Genomic DNA, 17,164 nt, shown 5'->3' with positions numbered 1-17,164 from the left:
CGAACACAAAAAAAAAAACTACGAACAAGTGCAAAAACCTTTGCCGGGTTGCATTTATGCGCGATTTTTATTAATAGTTTGGCAACGATGGGCAGCACCTTTTTGCCAAGCGGCAGTCGCCTCTGAAGATGGGACGACAAGTCCGCTGAACTCTAAACGCAACGAACTTTGGCCAGCCAGGCGCGCCTATAAATAAGTAATCCAACGACAAAATGCCAGCTGGCAGCCTTTCAAGTTTAACAGATCCGACAGATTTGACCTAGGCTCTCGTCGTCGTCACATTCGCTCGCAAATTTAATTGTCGGCGCAATAGCGACATTGTTGTCCAGACCCAGATTCCACATCATCCTCATCGCCATCGGCACTGCGACTTCCATGTCGATCGCTATCGACCGCACTGCCGCGATAATCATCGATGATGGCCTGCAACTCTTCCTGGGCATCGATGAACTCCTGCTCCTCCATGCCCTCCCCCGTATACCAATGCAAATGCGCCTTGCGCCTCAGCATAATACTCGAGCCATCGAGCAGTCGCTGGAATAACGATTGTATGGCCGTCGTATTGCCAATAAAGGTGGCTGACATCTTCAAGCCACGCGGTGGAATATCACAGATCGCGGTCTTAATATTGTTCGGTATCCAGTCGACGAAATTATGCAGATTTTTATTCCTCACGCCCGTCATCAATTGATCCACCTCGCGCGGTGACATCCGACCACGAAAGATACCGGCGGCCGTTAGAAGTTTGCCTTTGCGTAAATCGATGGCACACAGCAAATTGTTGCTCGAGAAGATCTGCTGCACTAGCTCCGAAACGGTGCCCTTGCTAAACTGTTGCTGCTTGCAGGTGACGAGCGGTGCAAAGCCGGGTATAAGAAAGTGCAGACGAGGAAATGGCACCATGTTCACATAGATCTTGCGCAGGCCCGCATTCAATTGTCCGGGAAAGCGCAAACAAGTCGTTATACCCGACATGGTGAGGGCAACAATGTGATTGATGTGCTCGTAGCCGGACATTTGGATCTTGAGATTGCGATTGCAGATCTGAAACAACGCCTCGTTGTCCAAGCAAAATGTCAAATGCGAATTGTTCACCAACGCCGGAATGCTAAGCAGCGCATTGTACGGCTCCACCACCACTTGGGACATATTCGGCGATGGTATGGTCACATAATTGCAGAGCAAATTATCCGGATATTGTTCGACGAGCGCCTCCATGATCAGCGATGTCAAACCGGAGCCGGTGCCGCCGCCAATCGAGTGCAGCAATTGAAAGCCCTGAAATGAATCCACCGACTCGACCTCGCGTCGCGTATTGTCCAGCACCTGGTCGAGGATCTCGGCCCCATCCGTGTGATAGCCACGGGCGAAATTATTACCAGCGCTCTCCGACCCGGCGACCATGTTCTCCGGCCGATACAGTTGACTGCTCGAGTTGAGACGCTGTATGGTGCTCGCCTCCGTGTCGATGATGATGGTCCGGGCATAGAGACGCTTGCTGGCGGTGGCATTGAAGAACACATTGATGCGCTCCAGCTGCAGCGGACTGGTGCCGCCAAAGCGTCCGGTTGCATAGTCCACGCCATGCTCATGTGAGATCACATGCCAGAACTAAGTTCAAGTACAAGGTCTGGTTGGTAAAATCCTCTCTCACGCTCATGTTTCCTTTTACTTACCGCATCGCCAATTGCATTGCCGGCACCGCCGATCTGCAGCGTGACTATCTCTCGCATTCTCTGGCTGCTCCACTCCTTCCTCACTTCTCTCTTTGCTCCGACTTTTAAGACTTTTTAGACTAACAATTTGGAATGCGCTTGGCCGAAAATTTTAAGGGCGAATTTTGGAATTGTTTCTCATTTGCATTGCATTTTTGTCGTTCTCTCTCCCGCTGTCTTTGTCTCTATTACTTTTCTGCTCCCTCTTCGTTGCCAGTTTTTAAATCTTATAATGCAAAGAAATTTTTGAAACTGATTTCCCAGCTACTTTAACTAATTTCCTTCCATTCAGATTTCGCCACCTCAGATCGAGCACGAAAAGATTTTATAAATATAGGAAGCTCCCTGCAGGTCGTGTCACGACTACTTGCTTATTTCATTATCAGACATAAATGAATTCTACTAACTGCAACGTGTCGTGTAACGAATCAATTTCACGCTCTACTTGAATGCCAATATTCAATATTATTCTTAGTTAAGTCTGAAGCTTAACTATTCGTCGTGTCGTGTCACGAGTTATTAGACTTACCACAACACACTCTTCAATTTGCTCGCACTCTCATCGCTATTTTAGACAAATTGCCATCACTAGAGTGCACTTTGTCTTCTATAGAGATGACACTCAGTCGACTATCGATAAGAAACAGGGCTTAATTTACTATAATTAATTTAATGCGAATATGTGTGTCTAAAAAAAGTAGGAGAAATGCATTGCAAAAGGATAGAAGAAAAAAAAAAACCTGGAATCGCTGGAAACTCCCGACGAGAAATTGTGTTTAGACAGTGACCATTAGCGACTGTTGCAATTGCTCCTCCAGTTGCGGCTCTTTCGTGCATTGCACTAGTTACTTGTCCTTCTTCTCGGCAGCCAGCGAGTTGAACAATCGATTGACCTCATTGGCAACCAGATGTTCGAGAATGATTCCATTGCTATCAATAAATGCGGCACACGATTTGCTGCTCGTCTGTTCACGCTGTCCACGACCATCGCGCACACTCAATGTCAGAATGTATTTGTCGTCGTACTTCTTCATATCGGAACTGGCCTCCCAGGTGCGTGACTTGTTCGACGCATCCTTCTGAACGGCCACGGCAAACGTGCCCTTCTCCCGGAATGTCGTGTGCAGCGTCAGCACGCCCATTAAGGCAAAATAGGCAAGAACGCTGAAGAGCAGAACGGGCCGTGATTGGGGGAACGGATGGGTAAAGTCCCAGGCATGAGCCATAATGGCGACACCAACGGCCAAGGCACAGAGAACGAGACGCGTGTTGACCAAGCCGAATTGTTCCTTCAGCTGGGGACGATCTCCCAATAGGCAGGTTTTGACGGCATCGTCCAGCGCATGCTTCACTGCAGAGCCATCCCACTTGTTCACCTTCACCAGCTGTGCAAAGACAAAATGAAATATGTATAGTAAATATGCCGACTGACGTGTACCACGTAAAATGGAGAAAAAAAAATTGTGCCGGCTGCTTAAATTGCTTAAATTGCAGTGCGTTTTACGCTGTTTGGACACTTACTTCTTCGGCAGGTTGGGCTTTGTCGTCTTTCTTGGCCATTTTCGGTGGCTTTTCAAATCGCTGTGCTTTTAAGAATGCTTCGCAAGAACGTTAATAACAAACAACAATTTCTTTTAATTTGACAACGCGACAGATATAAAAAATTAGTGGTGGCAGACTTGAGGTAGAGCAACATCGATAGCAAACTTGGTGCATCGATGTTTTCAAAATGCATATAATCGATTTTATATTCCAGCCATAACAATGTTAATACATTTATTTTTAATAACACTATTTATATATATATATATTATTTGTTTTAACTAGTTGCATACATATACATTATGTTTTATCATATTCAAATAATTTTGGTTTTGTTTTCTTGCCTAATCAGCAAGTTGGCAGCTTTACGTTTAGGTGGCAACAAAAGAGAACCAGAAGCACATTTGGCGTTGCCAGATAGCTGCATTTCAAATTTGAATTTAAAATTGTATTACATGTAATTACGTTACTATAATTGAAATGATTAATGAAAACAATTGTAAGACGACATTTATGCAATCAACTAAAATAAAACATAAAATAATGAGCCGTTATCTCATTAGTATATTTGTCTGAATAACAGATTGGAAATTTGCGTTGTAAAAAAAAACTTGTAAATATATTTATATAATGCGTATAAATAACAGAGTATGGAATTTTGATCTCGCTACTTCACATGGACTTCATCTGGGCCATCAGATCCTCCAGACTCGCTTCAGGCGCACCATCACCAACCGCTGCTGTTTCATTGGATGAAATGTCCAGTTTATCGGGAGCTTCGTAGGCCAAACGCAGACCCGAGACGACCTCGGCTGGCTTGCTAGTTGTCTCCACAGCAGGCGTATCTTCGGCAACCAACTCAATACCCCAGTCATTTGTGGCATGCAGTGGTTCATCGGACACCGTCTCCTCCACGACGACAACAGGTTTGGGACGAGCTTGGAACTCTTCTTGGCGTTTCAAACAATGTCTATCGTCGCATTGTGTGTTTGGCTTCAATGTCATTTTAGGGAAGAAATCATTCAAAGCATTGTAGCCCAAATAGTCAGAGACTTCGCCAAAGTTGAGCAAATATTTAAGCGCATTCTGGACGAGCAGACCCGCCGTAATGCCCATGGTGGTGGGCAGCGAGGCAGCACAGACGCCCTCACGCTTCAGCGTACGCTCATCGATGTTCTCTGCAACGACCAGCGGCGGAGCACAAGCGAAACATGCGGTATCACCCGGACGGATGAACTGTATGTGACCGGAAACGGCATTTTCGGAGACACCCGATTCAAACCAATTGAGATTGATTTCGTTACATGCCGAATTGATGGCCATGCGGGCCTCAAAGTTGTCCACACAGCTAAGCACTAGATCCACAGCTTGTCCCTGTTGTATGCCCGATTCTGAGATGGTGGCCAGGAACTTGTCAAAGTTATCCACGGTGGTAATGTTGTAATTGTGCGTCTCGATGCGCACATCGGGATTGATGAAGCTCAGGGTGCGAGCGGCAGCCTCCACTTTGGAGAGACCCGCCTGGTCGGGTGTAAAGAACAAACGATTCATGTTGGCAAGCTCCACTTTGTCATAGTCGAAGAGGATGAGTTTGCCAATGCCGCAGCTGAAATAATAATGAATGAAAATAAATATATCTCTCGCTTTCTATCTCTCTTTCTGCGTGTGTGTGAAGCTTACCGCGTCAGCATATCGGCTGTGACGCTGCCAACGCCACCCACCCCTACAATGGCCACCGCCTTGTCACGTATACGCTCGTAATCCTTCACAATGTTCATGCGCTGGAGCGCCATGAGGCGACTGTAGGGATTCGAGTCCACCACCTCGGCAGACATATGCTCGATTTTGTCGCGTGCATTGCGTGTGGCTGTCTTTTGCTCCTCGAGCTCCGTTTTAAGTTCGGCAATGATTGCCTGCAGTTCATCGATGGCCGTCGACATGGTTTAAACAAAACAAAAAAACAAATTCCAACAAAGTCTTCAACAAAAATCACAGAAGGTCTGTCGTCGTGTCAGCAGCGTGACCACAAAACGACTTTCAAAATAATCCGCATAAATATGGTTTGCTTTCGGCAAGAAATACAGCTGGTCACACTACTAACAGCTGAGCGACGCTGCCGTATGATTGGAAAGTTGATAACACACAAAGTAATAGAATCGTTGATAGCTTGCCAAAAATCGATAACACACAGTGAATGGCTCCGATAGCTTTGAAATGTAACGTACTTTGTAAACGTTTCTTCCGTTTTTGTTGTATAAAGTATTTCTAAAAACCTTTTGTCGCTTTTCATTAATTAATTATCCAATTAGTCTGTACTCTTTAATAATAACAATAGAAATTCACCCACTTCTAAAATATTCATATTTTATAAGTCAAATATAAGATATTAAAAAACAGAAAAAAAAACTCTTTAAATAGATCTGTTAAGAGCTGTGAAAAGGATGAAACGAGTGTGCGCCATTCAAAATATTACACCAAATATATTGTCAAAACATTACACATATTATTATTAAATACACAAAAAAAAAAGAAATAATTAATTGTTGTTGGTTTGTGGTTGTTGTTGTTCTTCTGGGTCTATGTGTGGTTCAGTGTGAGTGTTTGTGTGGGTGTGTGAGAGTGTTTGTGTGTGTTGTGTTAAACTTTAAATGCAGCGCTTGAAAATTGTTACGATAAACAAATAATAATTATCGATAAGAATTACAAGCTACGCTCTTTAGTAGTGTTGTGTGTGTGTGTGTGTGTGTGTGAGTGTTAGGTGTCTGTCTGTCTTGTGTGTGTGTGTGTGTTTGTATTGTTTATTTATTATTAATATTATTATTATTATTATTATGTATGTATTACTGTATAAACCGGGACTATCACTTGGAAAAGTAAAATATGCATAAGTTTATGATGCTGCCGTGCTGACCGCGGTTGTGGTCGCCTGTCCTGGCTGTCGGGGCTGGAGACGCACACGGAAGCCCTCCTCGCGCTTCAGTATGATGTCCGCCTGCAGCCTAAAGTCCGATTCGCTGAGGTCCGAATAGACACGATAGTTGCGCATGATGGTCGACAGCAGAATCTTCAGTTTGAGCATTGCGTACTTGCGACCTATCGACAAAGACAAAGATCGATAATTTGCGTGAATTGTGTGCGAAGTGCAACTGTACTACTCACCCACACAGCTGCGTGGTCCCGCCGAGAAGGGCACAAAGGCATAATAATGTCGATTCGCCTGGCGTTCGGGCAAAAAGTTATCGGGATCAAAGACATTGGGATTCTCGTAGACCTTGCGATTGCGATGCAACAAAATGGTGGCCACCGTCACCGTGGCGCCACGCGGTATAACATACGGTCCCGAATTCAATTTCAGATCCTCCTGCAGTTCGCGTGCTATCAACGGCACCGGCGGGAACATGCGCAACGTCTCCATGAGGCAGCGTTCCAGATACTTCATCTCGAGCGTGTCCTGGAATGTGGCCGGTCGCTGTGAGTCACCAAAGATGCCATCGAGCTCGGCAATCACACGATCCTGTATCTCCTGATGTATGCCCATCAGCGACAAAAAGAACGACGAACCCGCCGCTGTCGTATCGTGTCCCTCGAACATTATAGTATCCACCTGCTCCTTGATTTCCGTGTCCGTAATGAGGGCGCCATTCTGGGCGCTCTCCAGCATCAGATCGAGGAAGGCCAAACGTTTCTTTTCGCCAATATCATTGTCCTCCACATCGAGGTCATCCTTAAGGCCCGCCGACTGACCGTACGACAATCCCGCCACCGGTGTTCCACCCTGCTCCGTCTTTGTCTGTGCCTGCGGCTGTTGCTGTTGCTGTTGCTGCTTTTGCTTCTGCTCCTGCTGTTCGCGTAGCTCGCGCTCTTCCTGCTCGAGGGCAGCCGCCTTGAGTTCGCTTTGGGCGAGGGAGCCACGCGTGCCCTGCTCGAAGGCCGCCTTCTTGCTGCGTATGACCTTCGTGGTCAGGCCATGGATGATGTTAAGCAGACGTCCCTGTTCCTTGTAGTATCGCGTGAGCGTAAAGATGAACTCGTTGCGCAAAAAGATGCTGCGATGCCGGGCATGAAGAATGTCGCACATGCGCATCACGGCCATCGCATACTCGAAGCCCGACTTGTCCTGCGTCTTCTTCGATACGCCCATGGCGGTCTCTGAACATGTATCAAAAAAAGAAAAGAAAAGAAATAAAAAAAGAAAATAAATAGAGCCGCAGCTCCGATTAGTCGCTGCATGCATAAAGATTGATGAGAGTGTGGAATGGGAATGGGAATGAGAGAATGCGAGAATGGGAGAATGGGAATGGACATGTGCTCGTTGGGCTTGCGCACGCCTGGAAGTGGAATGCACTCGACTGACCCAAGCGCCAATTGAACTTAACAAACATACAACGGCGGCTGCTCCGGCTGTCTAATTGTAGATACAATGCATAAATAGCAATCGTTATAGATGGAGCACAAATACACAAATACACACACACAAACACACGTAAACACATCCACTCACACACACACACACACACACACACACACGCACAGCTTTGCAGCATAACGAGCTGACAACGGGGCGTATGAGCATAATCTTTATGCCAAGCGGAAGTGCACTTTAATACCAATTTAGTACTACATTTTATACTATGCTGCAGTATTTTTTAACTACCAAGCTAAATTATAATCTTGAATTTGATTTTAAATACATATTTAAAGCAATATTTTCATATATTACGATAAAAAGTAAAAAGAAATTCACATAATAGATTTTTCTTTTGTTTTTGTTTTTTTTTGTTTATGTTTGTATTTTTTTTTTTTTTGTGAGATTTCAAAATATCTATTTAAAGTTACAGAAATGAAATATTATTATTAATATAATTTTATTGAAATAACGAATACAATTTCGTTCTGCAATGAGATGAGCTAGAGAATTGAAATAAGCAGCTATTATTTTCGATTTAGGTTTGTTCCTCATAGATATTTGTGTTAGTTTACTTGAAATTGAATTTTTATATAAAAATAGTCGAAGTTTTCAAAGAAATTGTATAAAAAGAAAAGTTTATTTTATAGCAATAAATTTATAGCAAAAAAAATAGGGAAAACTATATTTTTTCGAGTTATAGATATCTATTTAGATTATTTTACTTGAAATTTTAAAGTTTATATAAAAATTATCAGGGTTTACAAAGAAATTGCTAAAAAAAAAAGTGTTAATTTCATTTTTATGTTATCAATTGATTTAAATGAAACTATATTATTTTCGATTTATAAAAATGTATTTATGATAGCTTACTTGAAATTTCAATGTTTATATACAAATCTGTGTAGCTTTGCAAAAAAAATTGTATGAAATAAAAAGTTAATTTTTTTTGCAATGTTATCAACTGAATTAAATGAACAGAAAACTATTATTTTCGATCCACTTTCGTTATAGTTTTAGTTGCATTTTTAAAGATAATATATTAATATAGTCTGAGAGTTGCATAAAAAGAAAAGTTGGTTTCATTGCAATGTTATCAACTGAATTAAATGAAGAGAAAACTAAATTATTTTCGATTTATAAATATATATTTACGTTATTTTACTTTAAATTAATAATTGTTATAAAAATAGTGTGAGCTTACAAAGAAGTTGCATAAAAAGAAAAGTTGATTTCATTGCAATGTTATGAATTAAATGAAGCAAAAAAGAAAGAGAAAGAGAAAAATAAGTCATGGCTACGCTTAAGTGGTCAGCAATATAACTTATGTGATATGTCGATATACAATCTTGTTTGGATTTTTGGCCGAGTTACGTTGGCCATTCGCAATTGGCAATTGTGATTATATTGAATAGCAATATGCTTCCGTTAATCGAAAAGCGAACGCAAAGAAAGGCGTTGCGCAAGCGTGGAAATGCGAGTTTTTCCCCACTTGTTTTTTCCGTTTCGTTATCGTTTTCGGTTTTGGTTTTGGTTTCGGTTTTTGGCCATTGCCATTTCACTGGATGTTGGCCCAGTGGCCTGAGGCTGGAAAAACTTGTTGCCTGTTGCCTGCTGCATGCGAGAAGATTATGCAACGGCAACGGCAACGGGAACGGCAACAATCGACAAATGACATTTTGATTTGAGTTCAGTGCAGTTTCAGTTTCGTCCGAAACCAACTCAAAATGCATTACAGACTATCTTTTTAATATAATGTTGTTGTTGTTTTGGTTTTTATGATTTTTATTTTCACTCTTAATTGCTAATTGCCCGTTTGCGTCAGTCGCCGTTGTTGTTGTCGTCGGTCTACACAGTCGAGACTCTCTGCGCTGTGAACATATATTATTGGGGGTAGCAGGCGACTGGGTGGCAGGGGGCAGAGAGGGTTAGAGAGGGGAGGAGGTAGGGTAACACAACTGCAGTTGCATTCAAATTTTCCTGATTAAATGCTTAATGGCAATGCGACGTGGTTTTAATTGCACTTCGCCGCTTGGGCAATTTTTTGCTGCGCTGCGCTGCTGATGCGATGTGCGCTCAAATTTGCTTTTGGCAGCATTTCAATTATGGGCGAAGGTAAGCGCCATTTAGCTTAGAGCGCTTATGCAATGGCCTAGAAATCAATCGGCTCAGCTAGTCAGCCAGCTAGCCAAGCTAGTTAGACAATGTCATTAACATTCGAGCAGCCCCAAATTTGATGTTGAAGCCTGGCAAACTGCCTGCGCGTTGCCTGTTTTGCCTGTGTTGCCTCCCTGCCTCAGTGCCAAGCTTGGGTGGGTTTCACTTTTAGGCCAAAACGTGTTTGGCCGTAACGAAATGGCTGTTGTGCTGGCACAGTTAAACGGCGACTCACACAATTTAATGGCTGCACTCTACCCAAAAAAACCAAATGTCATAATCACACATATGATATAAGGGGCACAGCTCCATCTCCTTCTCCTCCTTCTCCTCCTTCTCTTCCTTCTCCTGGTTTTTCTTCTCTTTCTTGAACAGTGAAAGTTAACAACGTAATCAAATTATAAACTGCCTTAGATATTTTATTTATTTGCATCATAAAAACTGTATCTTTGTTTTTCCTTTTTACAATTCTCAGTATATAACATTGAAGCTCATCGATTTGTGTGCATTATATTTTCAGTGGCCTTCTGAATGCTATAAAATCGTAATTGTCTCAGTCAAAGCTGAGTTACGTCAGTTAGGAACACGCTGGAAACAGATGCAACTTTTTTGCAGCCAGAAAATTCGATGTTGTCAAAATAAATCACATTAAATTTTGATAAATTGCTGAATTTTCTTGGTGTTTTCAGGGTAATCAAGCATAGCTTGAAATGAGAAAATAATAATTCATAAAAACAAATTCATTCAGCTTGAATATAATTTCAAGTTATGTCGAGTGACTTTTCTTAAATTTTCTGAAGTTATCTTAAATTTTAGGATTATAAAATTTAGGATTACTTTAGAAAATTCAAGAAAATTCTGACATCACTTTAAATTATATTCAAGCTGAATGAATTTCAAGCTATGCTTGATTACCCTCATATGATACATTTCTCTCGATTTCTAGAGAGTTATAAAAGTTATATATAACTAAAACTAGTCTGTTTACAATACTTAACTTTACAGTCATTAATGAAGCCTATGAATTCATTCGCAGCTCTAGCTAAGGCTGAGTTACCTGAGGTTAGTTCAACTTGGGAACGCTCTTTGTGTAGTAATAGCAGTTGCTAAAGTAAAAGCTGTACACGGTTGCCATTTCCATTTAGTTGGCGTTGTAAAAGAATGAATGAACTGGGAATTAGTATATGCCAGTTTGTGGCAGCTCTCGGTCGACATGGATTAGTTGGGGACGCTGCTGCACGTATTTGAAATAATTCGGTTCCCGGGGTCGGCTATGGGTAACGTCTGTCTTTCCATCTGTCCGTCTGTCTGTCCGTCTGTCTGTCCGTCCACTAGTCTGTCATTGTCTGCACACAAAAGCGGCAAAGCGGACAACAAACAAAATTTTGATTTGTGCGAGTATATAGGGAAATGGGTCTGTGCTCAATTTGTGGCATATAGTTATCGCGATATATGCATATATACAGAATATATACATACATATACATATATGTTATATATATAGATAATCCAACGAGACACGCATACACTGAAGAAATGGAATTTGAAAGTGAATCAAAAATGTTGAGTGCGTGTGAGTGGACTGTACTCAAGCCTACTCTATTGTGAGTGTTAGACTGTGAGTATGTGAGAGTGCAAGTGTGTGTGTGTGTGTGTCACTTACCCAATAGAATCTCCACAGTTGCCTCACTCATGTAATCATGACAATCAAATGTGCGTCCATCCTCTGCACGCAGTTTCCGCACCACATTCCGTGAGTTCTCGTTAAACAATTCTATGAAACTCTTTAAGACATTCAAATGGAATGTGGGTGCGATTAGTTTGCGATGCGCGCGCCACTTTTGACCTGATCGATAAAGAGAATGAAATAAATACATAAATTATATCACTTAGTAAAAGGCAAACTAGATAGAGATCACATGAATTATAAAAGTAATCAAAAAGTACAAATAGAAGAAGAGATATATATTATATATAAAAAGGAAAAAATATTGAATATTAAAAGGAATAGAAGAAAACAATTACATTTAAGCAAACAAAGATAAATAAATAACTTAATTATAGCAAAGTTAAAAGATATCACAAAAAAATAGAAATAGAAACAGAAACAAGAAAAGAAAATTAAAAAAATATAGAGAAGACAATATAAAGAAATAAAGAGAAATTAAGAAATAAATTGAAGCAAACATATAGAAATAAAAAAAAGGATAAATATAAAGAAATATTTTGAAGGAAATACAAAGAAATCAATAGAAGGAAAAAGCTGTATGAAATGAAATAAATGAAAGGAAACATATACAAATAAAATTCTATATGGAATTATAAGAAATAAATAGAAAGAAAGCACAATTTGAAAAAGAATAATAGAAGAAAATAAACAGATTAACAAAAAACAAATCAAATGAAACATATGAAATATGGTGAAAGATCGGCGAATACAAATCACAGAAAAAAAAGGAGATTTGAGGGCGATGAAAGAGACGGAGAGAGAGAGCGTGTGGCGTGAGCTGCCACCCCTCGTTGTCTCGCTTTTTTTTTTGTGTCGCTGAGCCATTCTCAGTTGCGAATTCGCAATGATTTCGTTTTATTTATAGCCGCCATTTGCCACGGCGTTGTTGTGCCAACTGTCAGGCTTACAAATCGTTTAATTAATTTATGATTCCATAAACGCAATTTAAATTGCATTAGCTTCGTTGACAGTCCGCTCTCTGAACAGATACACACACACACGCACACATGGACACCACACCCCACACACACACAATCGAACACACACACACTCACCTGTGCTGATGAGCAGACCATCGCCCAGCCAAGGCTTAAAGAACTTGTACTCGGATGCCTTGTCGATGTACACGTGGCTGCTGAGCAACAGTTCGACATCCCGCGGATCATAGATGAACACCACCAGCTTGGGTCCAATCCACATTTTGGCAATATGCTCAAACGGTGTGCTCTTCCTAATGACCGTCTTGAAGACAGCTGCAGTCGAGAAAAAAAAACGAAAGAGAAGAAATTTTGAAAGTTAGTTTTCAATTTACCCAAGAGTTTATTTCGTGGTTCGACGTACATGAGGCGGGTCCAATCACATCGAACAGATGCCCCACAATGGGGAGACCGCGAGGTCCGGGCAGCCGGGCGGCCAGCTTATAGAGATGGGCGCGTGAGAGGCGCCAATAGGTGTACCAGAGCACCAGTGTGGGCAGCAGCAGCAGATAGAAGACGCTGCTGGGCGAGCCCAGGGCGGCGTCTTTCTTCAGCACCTCCATGCTTCACTCACACGCACTCACGTACACTCGCTCACGCACACGCACACACACACGCAGACACTGCGACACTATGCAACAGTATTGGGTGAGAACAGAAAAAAAAACAGCAACAGCAACAACTGTGACTGTGATGCTTGACTTGGTGTGCGTGGAGACGGAGTAGCCGAATAAGGAGGAGTCTTTAAAGTTGTGCCTCCAAACACATTGCACACAGTCGATGATAAAAGCAGAAGAAGAAGAAGCGCGTTCGGTTCGGTTTTTGGTTCGGGGGAAATTTCTACGGCCGACTTTGCACGGCCGGATGCTTGTCGCTGCTCGTCCGCCGCGATACTGATGCGATTTCGGGCTCCAAAAGTCAGCGCCAACGCGAACAACAACAACAACAATGACGACGACAACACCACCGCATAAATACTAATAACAATAGCAACAACAACACAACACCAAATCACAACAACCGCACACAATGAGCGCACACACACACACTCACACAGGAAAAAAAAACGAAATAAATAAAAAAATTTCACAAAAAAAAAACCAAATAATAATAATAATAAGTAGAAAAGTGTAGCGCGAAAAAAAACGAATAAATAAAAAGAAGAAAGAACACGAATTGAAAATGAAATGGAATGGGAAACGTTCGTCCGACAACGTTCAGCTCAGAGCTCAGTTTAGTTTAGTTTAGTCGCGTCTCGTTTCGATTCGTTTCGAATTGTTTGTTGTGCTGTGTGATGCGAGTTGAGTTTGTTCGTTTTGTGTTTAGCCAGGCTCCACGCTCCGCGCTCTGACTAGTTGTGACTGGTGACTAGTCGACGCCGTCACTGCGTCCGACTTTTATACTAAGCCCCAACCAAGCACACACAGTCGACAGGCCCAAGACCAAGAAGCAGCAGGCAACGAACTGCTGCCGCTGACCGACAGACAAACGACAGTGCAACAGAGCCAGCTATACACCAACTGAAAGAGAAAGCTCTATAGCGAGTGAGAGAGAGAGAGAGAGAGACTCGTATAGGGGCAGTCAAACGAGCATCTATTTAGTTACATGCCTGTTTCTGCCCCCATTCAAAAATGTACCGCGCACTTCCTCATAACGAGCAATGCAATGAACAAACAAAAGCTGCAGCTTGCATTGAAAGCTCGCTGGTGCAGAAAGCTTTAAGTGATCGCAATCATATGCGTTGCTTCCAAGCTTGCAACCTGATGTCGAAGATTAAAAGTTTAACTTAGAAATTGCATTAAAAAATGGAAATACTTTGTATACAGATTACGATCATTTGCGTTGCTTCCAAGCTTGCAACCTGATGTCGAAGATTAAAAGTTTAGCTTAGAAATTGCATTAAAAAATGAAAATACTTTGTATACAGATTACGATCATTTGCGTTGCTTCCAAGCTCTCAACCTGATGTCGAAGATTAAAAGCTTAGTTTAAAAATTGCATTAAAAAATTGTAAGTTCGTTTGGTCAGAGAACTTCTTCAACACATTGTTCACCTTGAACCTATTAAAAAGATAGTTTAGGAATATGAAAAATTAAGTCAACTGAAAGACTTACTTATAAATGCAGCAAAATACTTTGTATAAGAGAATATTTTCAGCAAATGGAATGCTCTAGCTTGATCATCTCAAACCTTTTCAAAGATTATAAATATGATGCTAAAAAAAAATTAACGTAAACTAAAAATATATAGTAAACTTACCCACATTTTAAGTTAAAAAAAAAGAGCCCTTAATAATTACAAAAATTGTTCATGTTAAGCCTAGATAAATTAAAAACCCGATTCAATAGTATCCCAAGCTTAATTTTACGATTTTTTTCCTTATTAAGTTTAGAAACAAACTTAAGTGCTTAAGTTGAAGAATTTTATCCAGAGAGGAAACTCAAAACCTGACTAAGGTACCATAAATTGTGCTCGCAATAAATACAAGAATTTGTTCTAAGTCTTTTTTGTTTGTTTATTATATTGGACATTTATGCAAGATTATTTAGTTAGTAGTTCCATACCTAAAGCTGATAATATTAACCTTAAAATATATACTATAAAAAAAAATGTATTGCAGCTAATGAGTAAGTTTGTGTGTATTTGTGTGTTTTCAGTACGTATGAGCAATATGATTACCCAGACATTTTTGTACAATGTACAATTACAATTAGAAATATGTATAGAGTAGTGTAGAAATTAGCTTATGGAAGTCGTTGGCTGGACAAACAATGACAAGTAGTGGCAAACATAGCGAGTGCACACTGTAGATGGCACGACAATGAACATGGGACAACTCGACAGACAACAACCTAACTACTAAATATATGTATGTATGTATGTGGTAATTACTAACACTTTCTATATGATATTATTTTCTGTCTAAGCCTAAAAGTATGCTGTGATTTTTTTGTGTGTGGTCTGTTGTGTGGAAGGCTGGAAGCGCTCTCTTTTGTTTTGTTTTGCAGGTGTGAAACATGAGTCTCTAAACGGATGACTCGTAAATGACAATTTGCAGCACTTTCGGTTTGCTATTCTGCGCCTCCTTCACCTCCTTGAGTATGGCATTGGTTATGGCCTCCAGCGCAGCAATATCCGAATTGTGTTCGTTCTTCTTGTTGCTGCTCCACTTGGGCATGGATACCTGATACGATACACAAAAGTGAGAAATGTATTCAATATGCATGACTACATTACTAAATGCACTTACGGTTAACACTTTTTTGCAGTGTGGCATAGTCGAGACCCGTGCCCGCCGTTTCGCCCAAACGACGTAATGTCTCCGCCATGGGACCCGAAAGTTCCTGTCAGCAAAGAGTGTGGGTATTTTTTTAATGGCTGCTTACTTAATGGCACTCTCTATCGAGATGTCGGGCACTTACCTGCAGCTTGGCCCAGCTGGTGGCATACTGACGACGCACCAGCTCAATGATGGTCGAAGTGAGAGCCAAGCCAATGAGTATATACAACGTGCAGAGCAGCATATAGTTGGGTTTCTCTGCAGGAGAAAGTCGAGTATTGAGCCATCTTTGAATTTAATACTTTTTTGGATTATTAAATACGCACTAGGCACCAGATCGCCGAAGCCAATGGTTGTCATTGTGATGAAGCAGAAGTAGAAGCCATCAAAGAATGTCCAGTCATCCTCCCAGAGCAGCAGCAATCCAGCTCCCGCTGCCAAATAGACGCCCAGAAAGCCAACAGCGAGTATCGCATAGAACCAAGTCTTGCCAATGAAATTCGTAAACTTTGGCTTGGCTATAAATTGCAAGGCAAAACACATGTGTTCTCTCTATTTAGTTTTAAGTGCATTTAATTATTGATTAGCTCACTTACTGGGCATGTGCTTGCCGAACACGGAGACGGCGCTGGCAAAGAGTCTGCCCCAGTCGGCGATGACTGTCAGCGTAAATGGTATGCCGATGAGGGCGAAGCAAATGCAAAATACACGACCACTGATCGTAACTGGCACAATGTTGCCATACCCTGCAAAAAAATTAAGAGAATTTCGGAATTTATAGAATATTTATGCCCGATACCTATAACTTTGTGCCTGCATTAAATGTATGTCACAGGCAGAAGGAGGCATTATCTCCAACCCTATGAAGTATATTCTTGATCACCGATATAGCCATGTCCGTCTACTGCAATCGGGTGCTAGCTGCTTTGGTTAACAATCTGGTATATTTTGTACTCTTTGGTATAATTGAAATCTAGTACTGGACAATCTGGTTTATTTTGTACTCTATGGTATATTTTAAATGTTGTACAATATCGATTTACCAAATATAGCCTTCAGTATATTGTACTACTTTTGGGGTATATTTTTGATATATTTTTAGAATATGGTCTTATTATAAATGAGTATCGGGTATCTTACTGTCGTTGTTAAAGTTCTCATAAGTTTATATATTTTAAACTTAAATTTGTTTCTAATATTCAATCTGGCTTTGGGGATTCTGGAACACTATTTTGTCTCAAGCGCGAATGAAAAATCATTTATTAACAGAAATGTTTGAAATGTTTTTTTCTTTATAGTTTGTTTTCCTAATTCGTAAATAAATAATGATATTAGTTATTTCTGTTAGCCGCTCTGGCG

General features: G+C 41.1%; 5 protein-coding genes across 6 annotated transcripts in view; all 5 read right to left on the bottom strand.

Annotated features, from left to right (window-relative positions):
* Nucleotides 1-37: 37 nt before the first annotated feature.
* Nucleotides 38-2,013, bottom strand: LOC132796146 (beta-Tubulin at 65B). Its single transcript, XM_060807207.1, has 2 exons — nucleotides 1,677-2,013; nucleotides 38-1,611 (listed from the first exon to the last, which is right to left on the bottom strand). Exons 1-2 carry the CDS (start codon nucleotides 1,731-1,733, stop codon nucleotides 295-297), a joined length of 1,374 nt encoding a protein of 457 aa, XP_060663190.1. The 5' UTR covers nucleotides 1,734-2,013; the 3' UTR covers nucleotides 38-294.
* Nucleotides 2,014-2,365: 352 nt separating this feature from the next.
* On the bottom strand, nucleotides 2,366-3,394 carry LOC132796147 (signal peptidase complex subunit 2). Its single transcript, XM_060807209.1, has 2 exons — nucleotides 3,237-3,394; nucleotides 2,366-3,100 (listed from the first exon to the last, which is right to left on the bottom strand). The coding sequence occupies exons 1-2, from the start codon at nucleotides 3,273-3,275 to the stop codon at nucleotides 2,561-2,563; spliced, it is 579 nt and encodes a 192-aa protein (XP_060663192.1). The 5' UTR covers nucleotides 3,276-3,394; the 3' UTR covers nucleotides 2,366-2,560.
* Nucleotides 3,395-3,812: 418 nt separating this feature from the next.
* LOC132796887 (ubiquitin-like modifier-activating enzyme 5) lies at nucleotides 3,813-5,297 on the bottom strand. The gene is made up of 2 exons (XM_060808232.1): nucleotides 4,938-5,297; nucleotides 3,813-4,863 (listed from the first exon to the last, which is right to left on the bottom strand). Exons 1-2 carry the CDS (start codon nucleotides 5,195-5,197, stop codon nucleotides 3,930-3,932), a joined length of 1,194 nt encoding a protein of 397 aa, XP_060664215.1. The 5' UTR covers nucleotides 5,198-5,297; the 3' UTR covers nucleotides 3,813-3,929.
* A 441-nt stretch (nucleotides 5,298-5,738) lies between these two features.
* On the bottom strand, nucleotides 5,739-13,608 carry LOC132796886 (cytochrome P450 4g15). Its single transcript, XM_060808231.1, has 5 exons — nucleotides 12,890-13,608; nucleotides 12,604-12,801; nucleotides 11,483-11,665; nucleotides 6,417-7,406; nucleotides 5,739-6,350 (listed from the first exon to the last, which is right to left on the bottom strand). The coding sequence occupies exons 1-5, from the start codon at nucleotides 13,086-13,088 to the stop codon at nucleotides 6,148-6,150; spliced, it is 1,773 nt and encodes a 590-aa protein (XP_060664214.1). The 5' UTR covers nucleotides 13,089-13,608; the 3' UTR covers nucleotides 5,739-6,147.
* A 1,408-nt stretch (nucleotides 13,609-15,016) lies between these two features.
* LOC132796888 (TWiK family of potassium channels protein 7) overlaps nucleotides 15,017-17,164 on the bottom strand; it is a 31,109-nt gene continuing 28,961 nt past the window's right edge. Inside the window, exons 4-8 of one of the 2 annotated variants that reach the window (XM_060808234.1) lie at nucleotides 16,402-16,551; nucleotides 16,132-16,323; nucleotides 15,948-16,063; nucleotides 15,783-15,869; nucleotides 15,017-15,709 (exon numbers count right to left, since the gene is read on the bottom strand). In XM_060808234.1, the coding sequence (XP_060664217.1) occupies nucleotides 15,551-15,709; nucleotides 15,783-15,869; nucleotides 15,948-16,063; nucleotides 16,132-16,323; nucleotides 16,402-16,551 (704 nt within the window). In that variant the 3' untranslated portion in view covers nucleotides 15,017-15,550. Of the gene's footprint in view, nucleotides 15,710-15,775; nucleotides 15,870-15,947; nucleotides 16,064-16,131; nucleotides 16,324-16,401; nucleotides 16,552-17,164 lie in introns of both variants that reach the window. The other variant, XM_060808233.1, reaches the window with a different exon arrangement.

The sequence above is a fragment of the Drosophila nasuta genome, chromosome X, assembly GCF_023558535.2.
Source record: "Drosophila nasuta strain 15112-1781.00 chromosome X, ASM2355853v1, whole genome shotgun sequence".
In the NCBI taxonomy this organism is placed as follows: domain Eukaryota; kingdom Metazoa; phylum Arthropoda; class Insecta; order Diptera; family Drosophilidae; genus Drosophila; species Drosophila nasuta.
The sequence above is the reverse complement of the archived record's forward strand: the minus strand, read 5'-3'. Positions and strand labels throughout refer to the sequence as shown.

Excerpts from the sequence above, each read along its gene's own strand:
- LOC132796146 (XM_060807207.1), bottom strand. The coding sequence starts at position 1,733 with ATGCGAGAGATAGTCACGCTGCAGATCGGCGGTGCCGGCAATGCAATT. Across the intron at positions 1,612-1,676 it reads GCAATGCAATTGGCGATGCG|TTCTGGCATGTGATCTCACA; the intron begins GTAAGTAAAAGG and ends ACTTGAACTTAG.
- LOC132796147 (XM_060807209.1), bottom strand. The coding sequence starts at position 3,275 with ATGGCCAAGAAAGACGACAAAGCCCAACCTGCCGAAGAA. Across the intron at positions 3,101-3,236 it reads AAGCCCAACCTGCCGAAGAA|CTGGTGAAGGTGAACAAGTG; the intron begins GTAAGTGTCCAA and ends GTCTTTGCACAG.
- LOC132796887 (XM_060808232.1), bottom strand. The coding sequence starts at position 5,197 with ATGTCGACGGCCATCGATGAACTGCAGGCAATCATTGCCGAACTTAAA. Across the intron at positions 4,864-4,937 it reads ACAGCCGATATGCTGACGCG|CTGCGGCATTGGCAAACTCA; the intron begins GTAAGCTTCACA and ends TTATTATTTCAG.
- LOC132796886 (XM_060808231.1), bottom strand. The coding sequence starts at position 13,088 with ATGGAGGTGCTGAAGAAAGACGCCGCCCTGGGCTCGCCCAGCAGCGTC. Across the intron at positions 7,407-11,482 it reads AACTGTGGAGATTCTATTGG|AGACCGCCATGGGCGTATCG; the intron begins GTAAGTGACACA and ends ATACATGTTCAG. Across the intron at positions 6,351-6,416 it reads GGGACCACGCAGCTGTGTGG|GTCGCAAGTACGCAATGCTC; the intron begins GTGAGTAGTACA and ends CTTTGTCGATAG.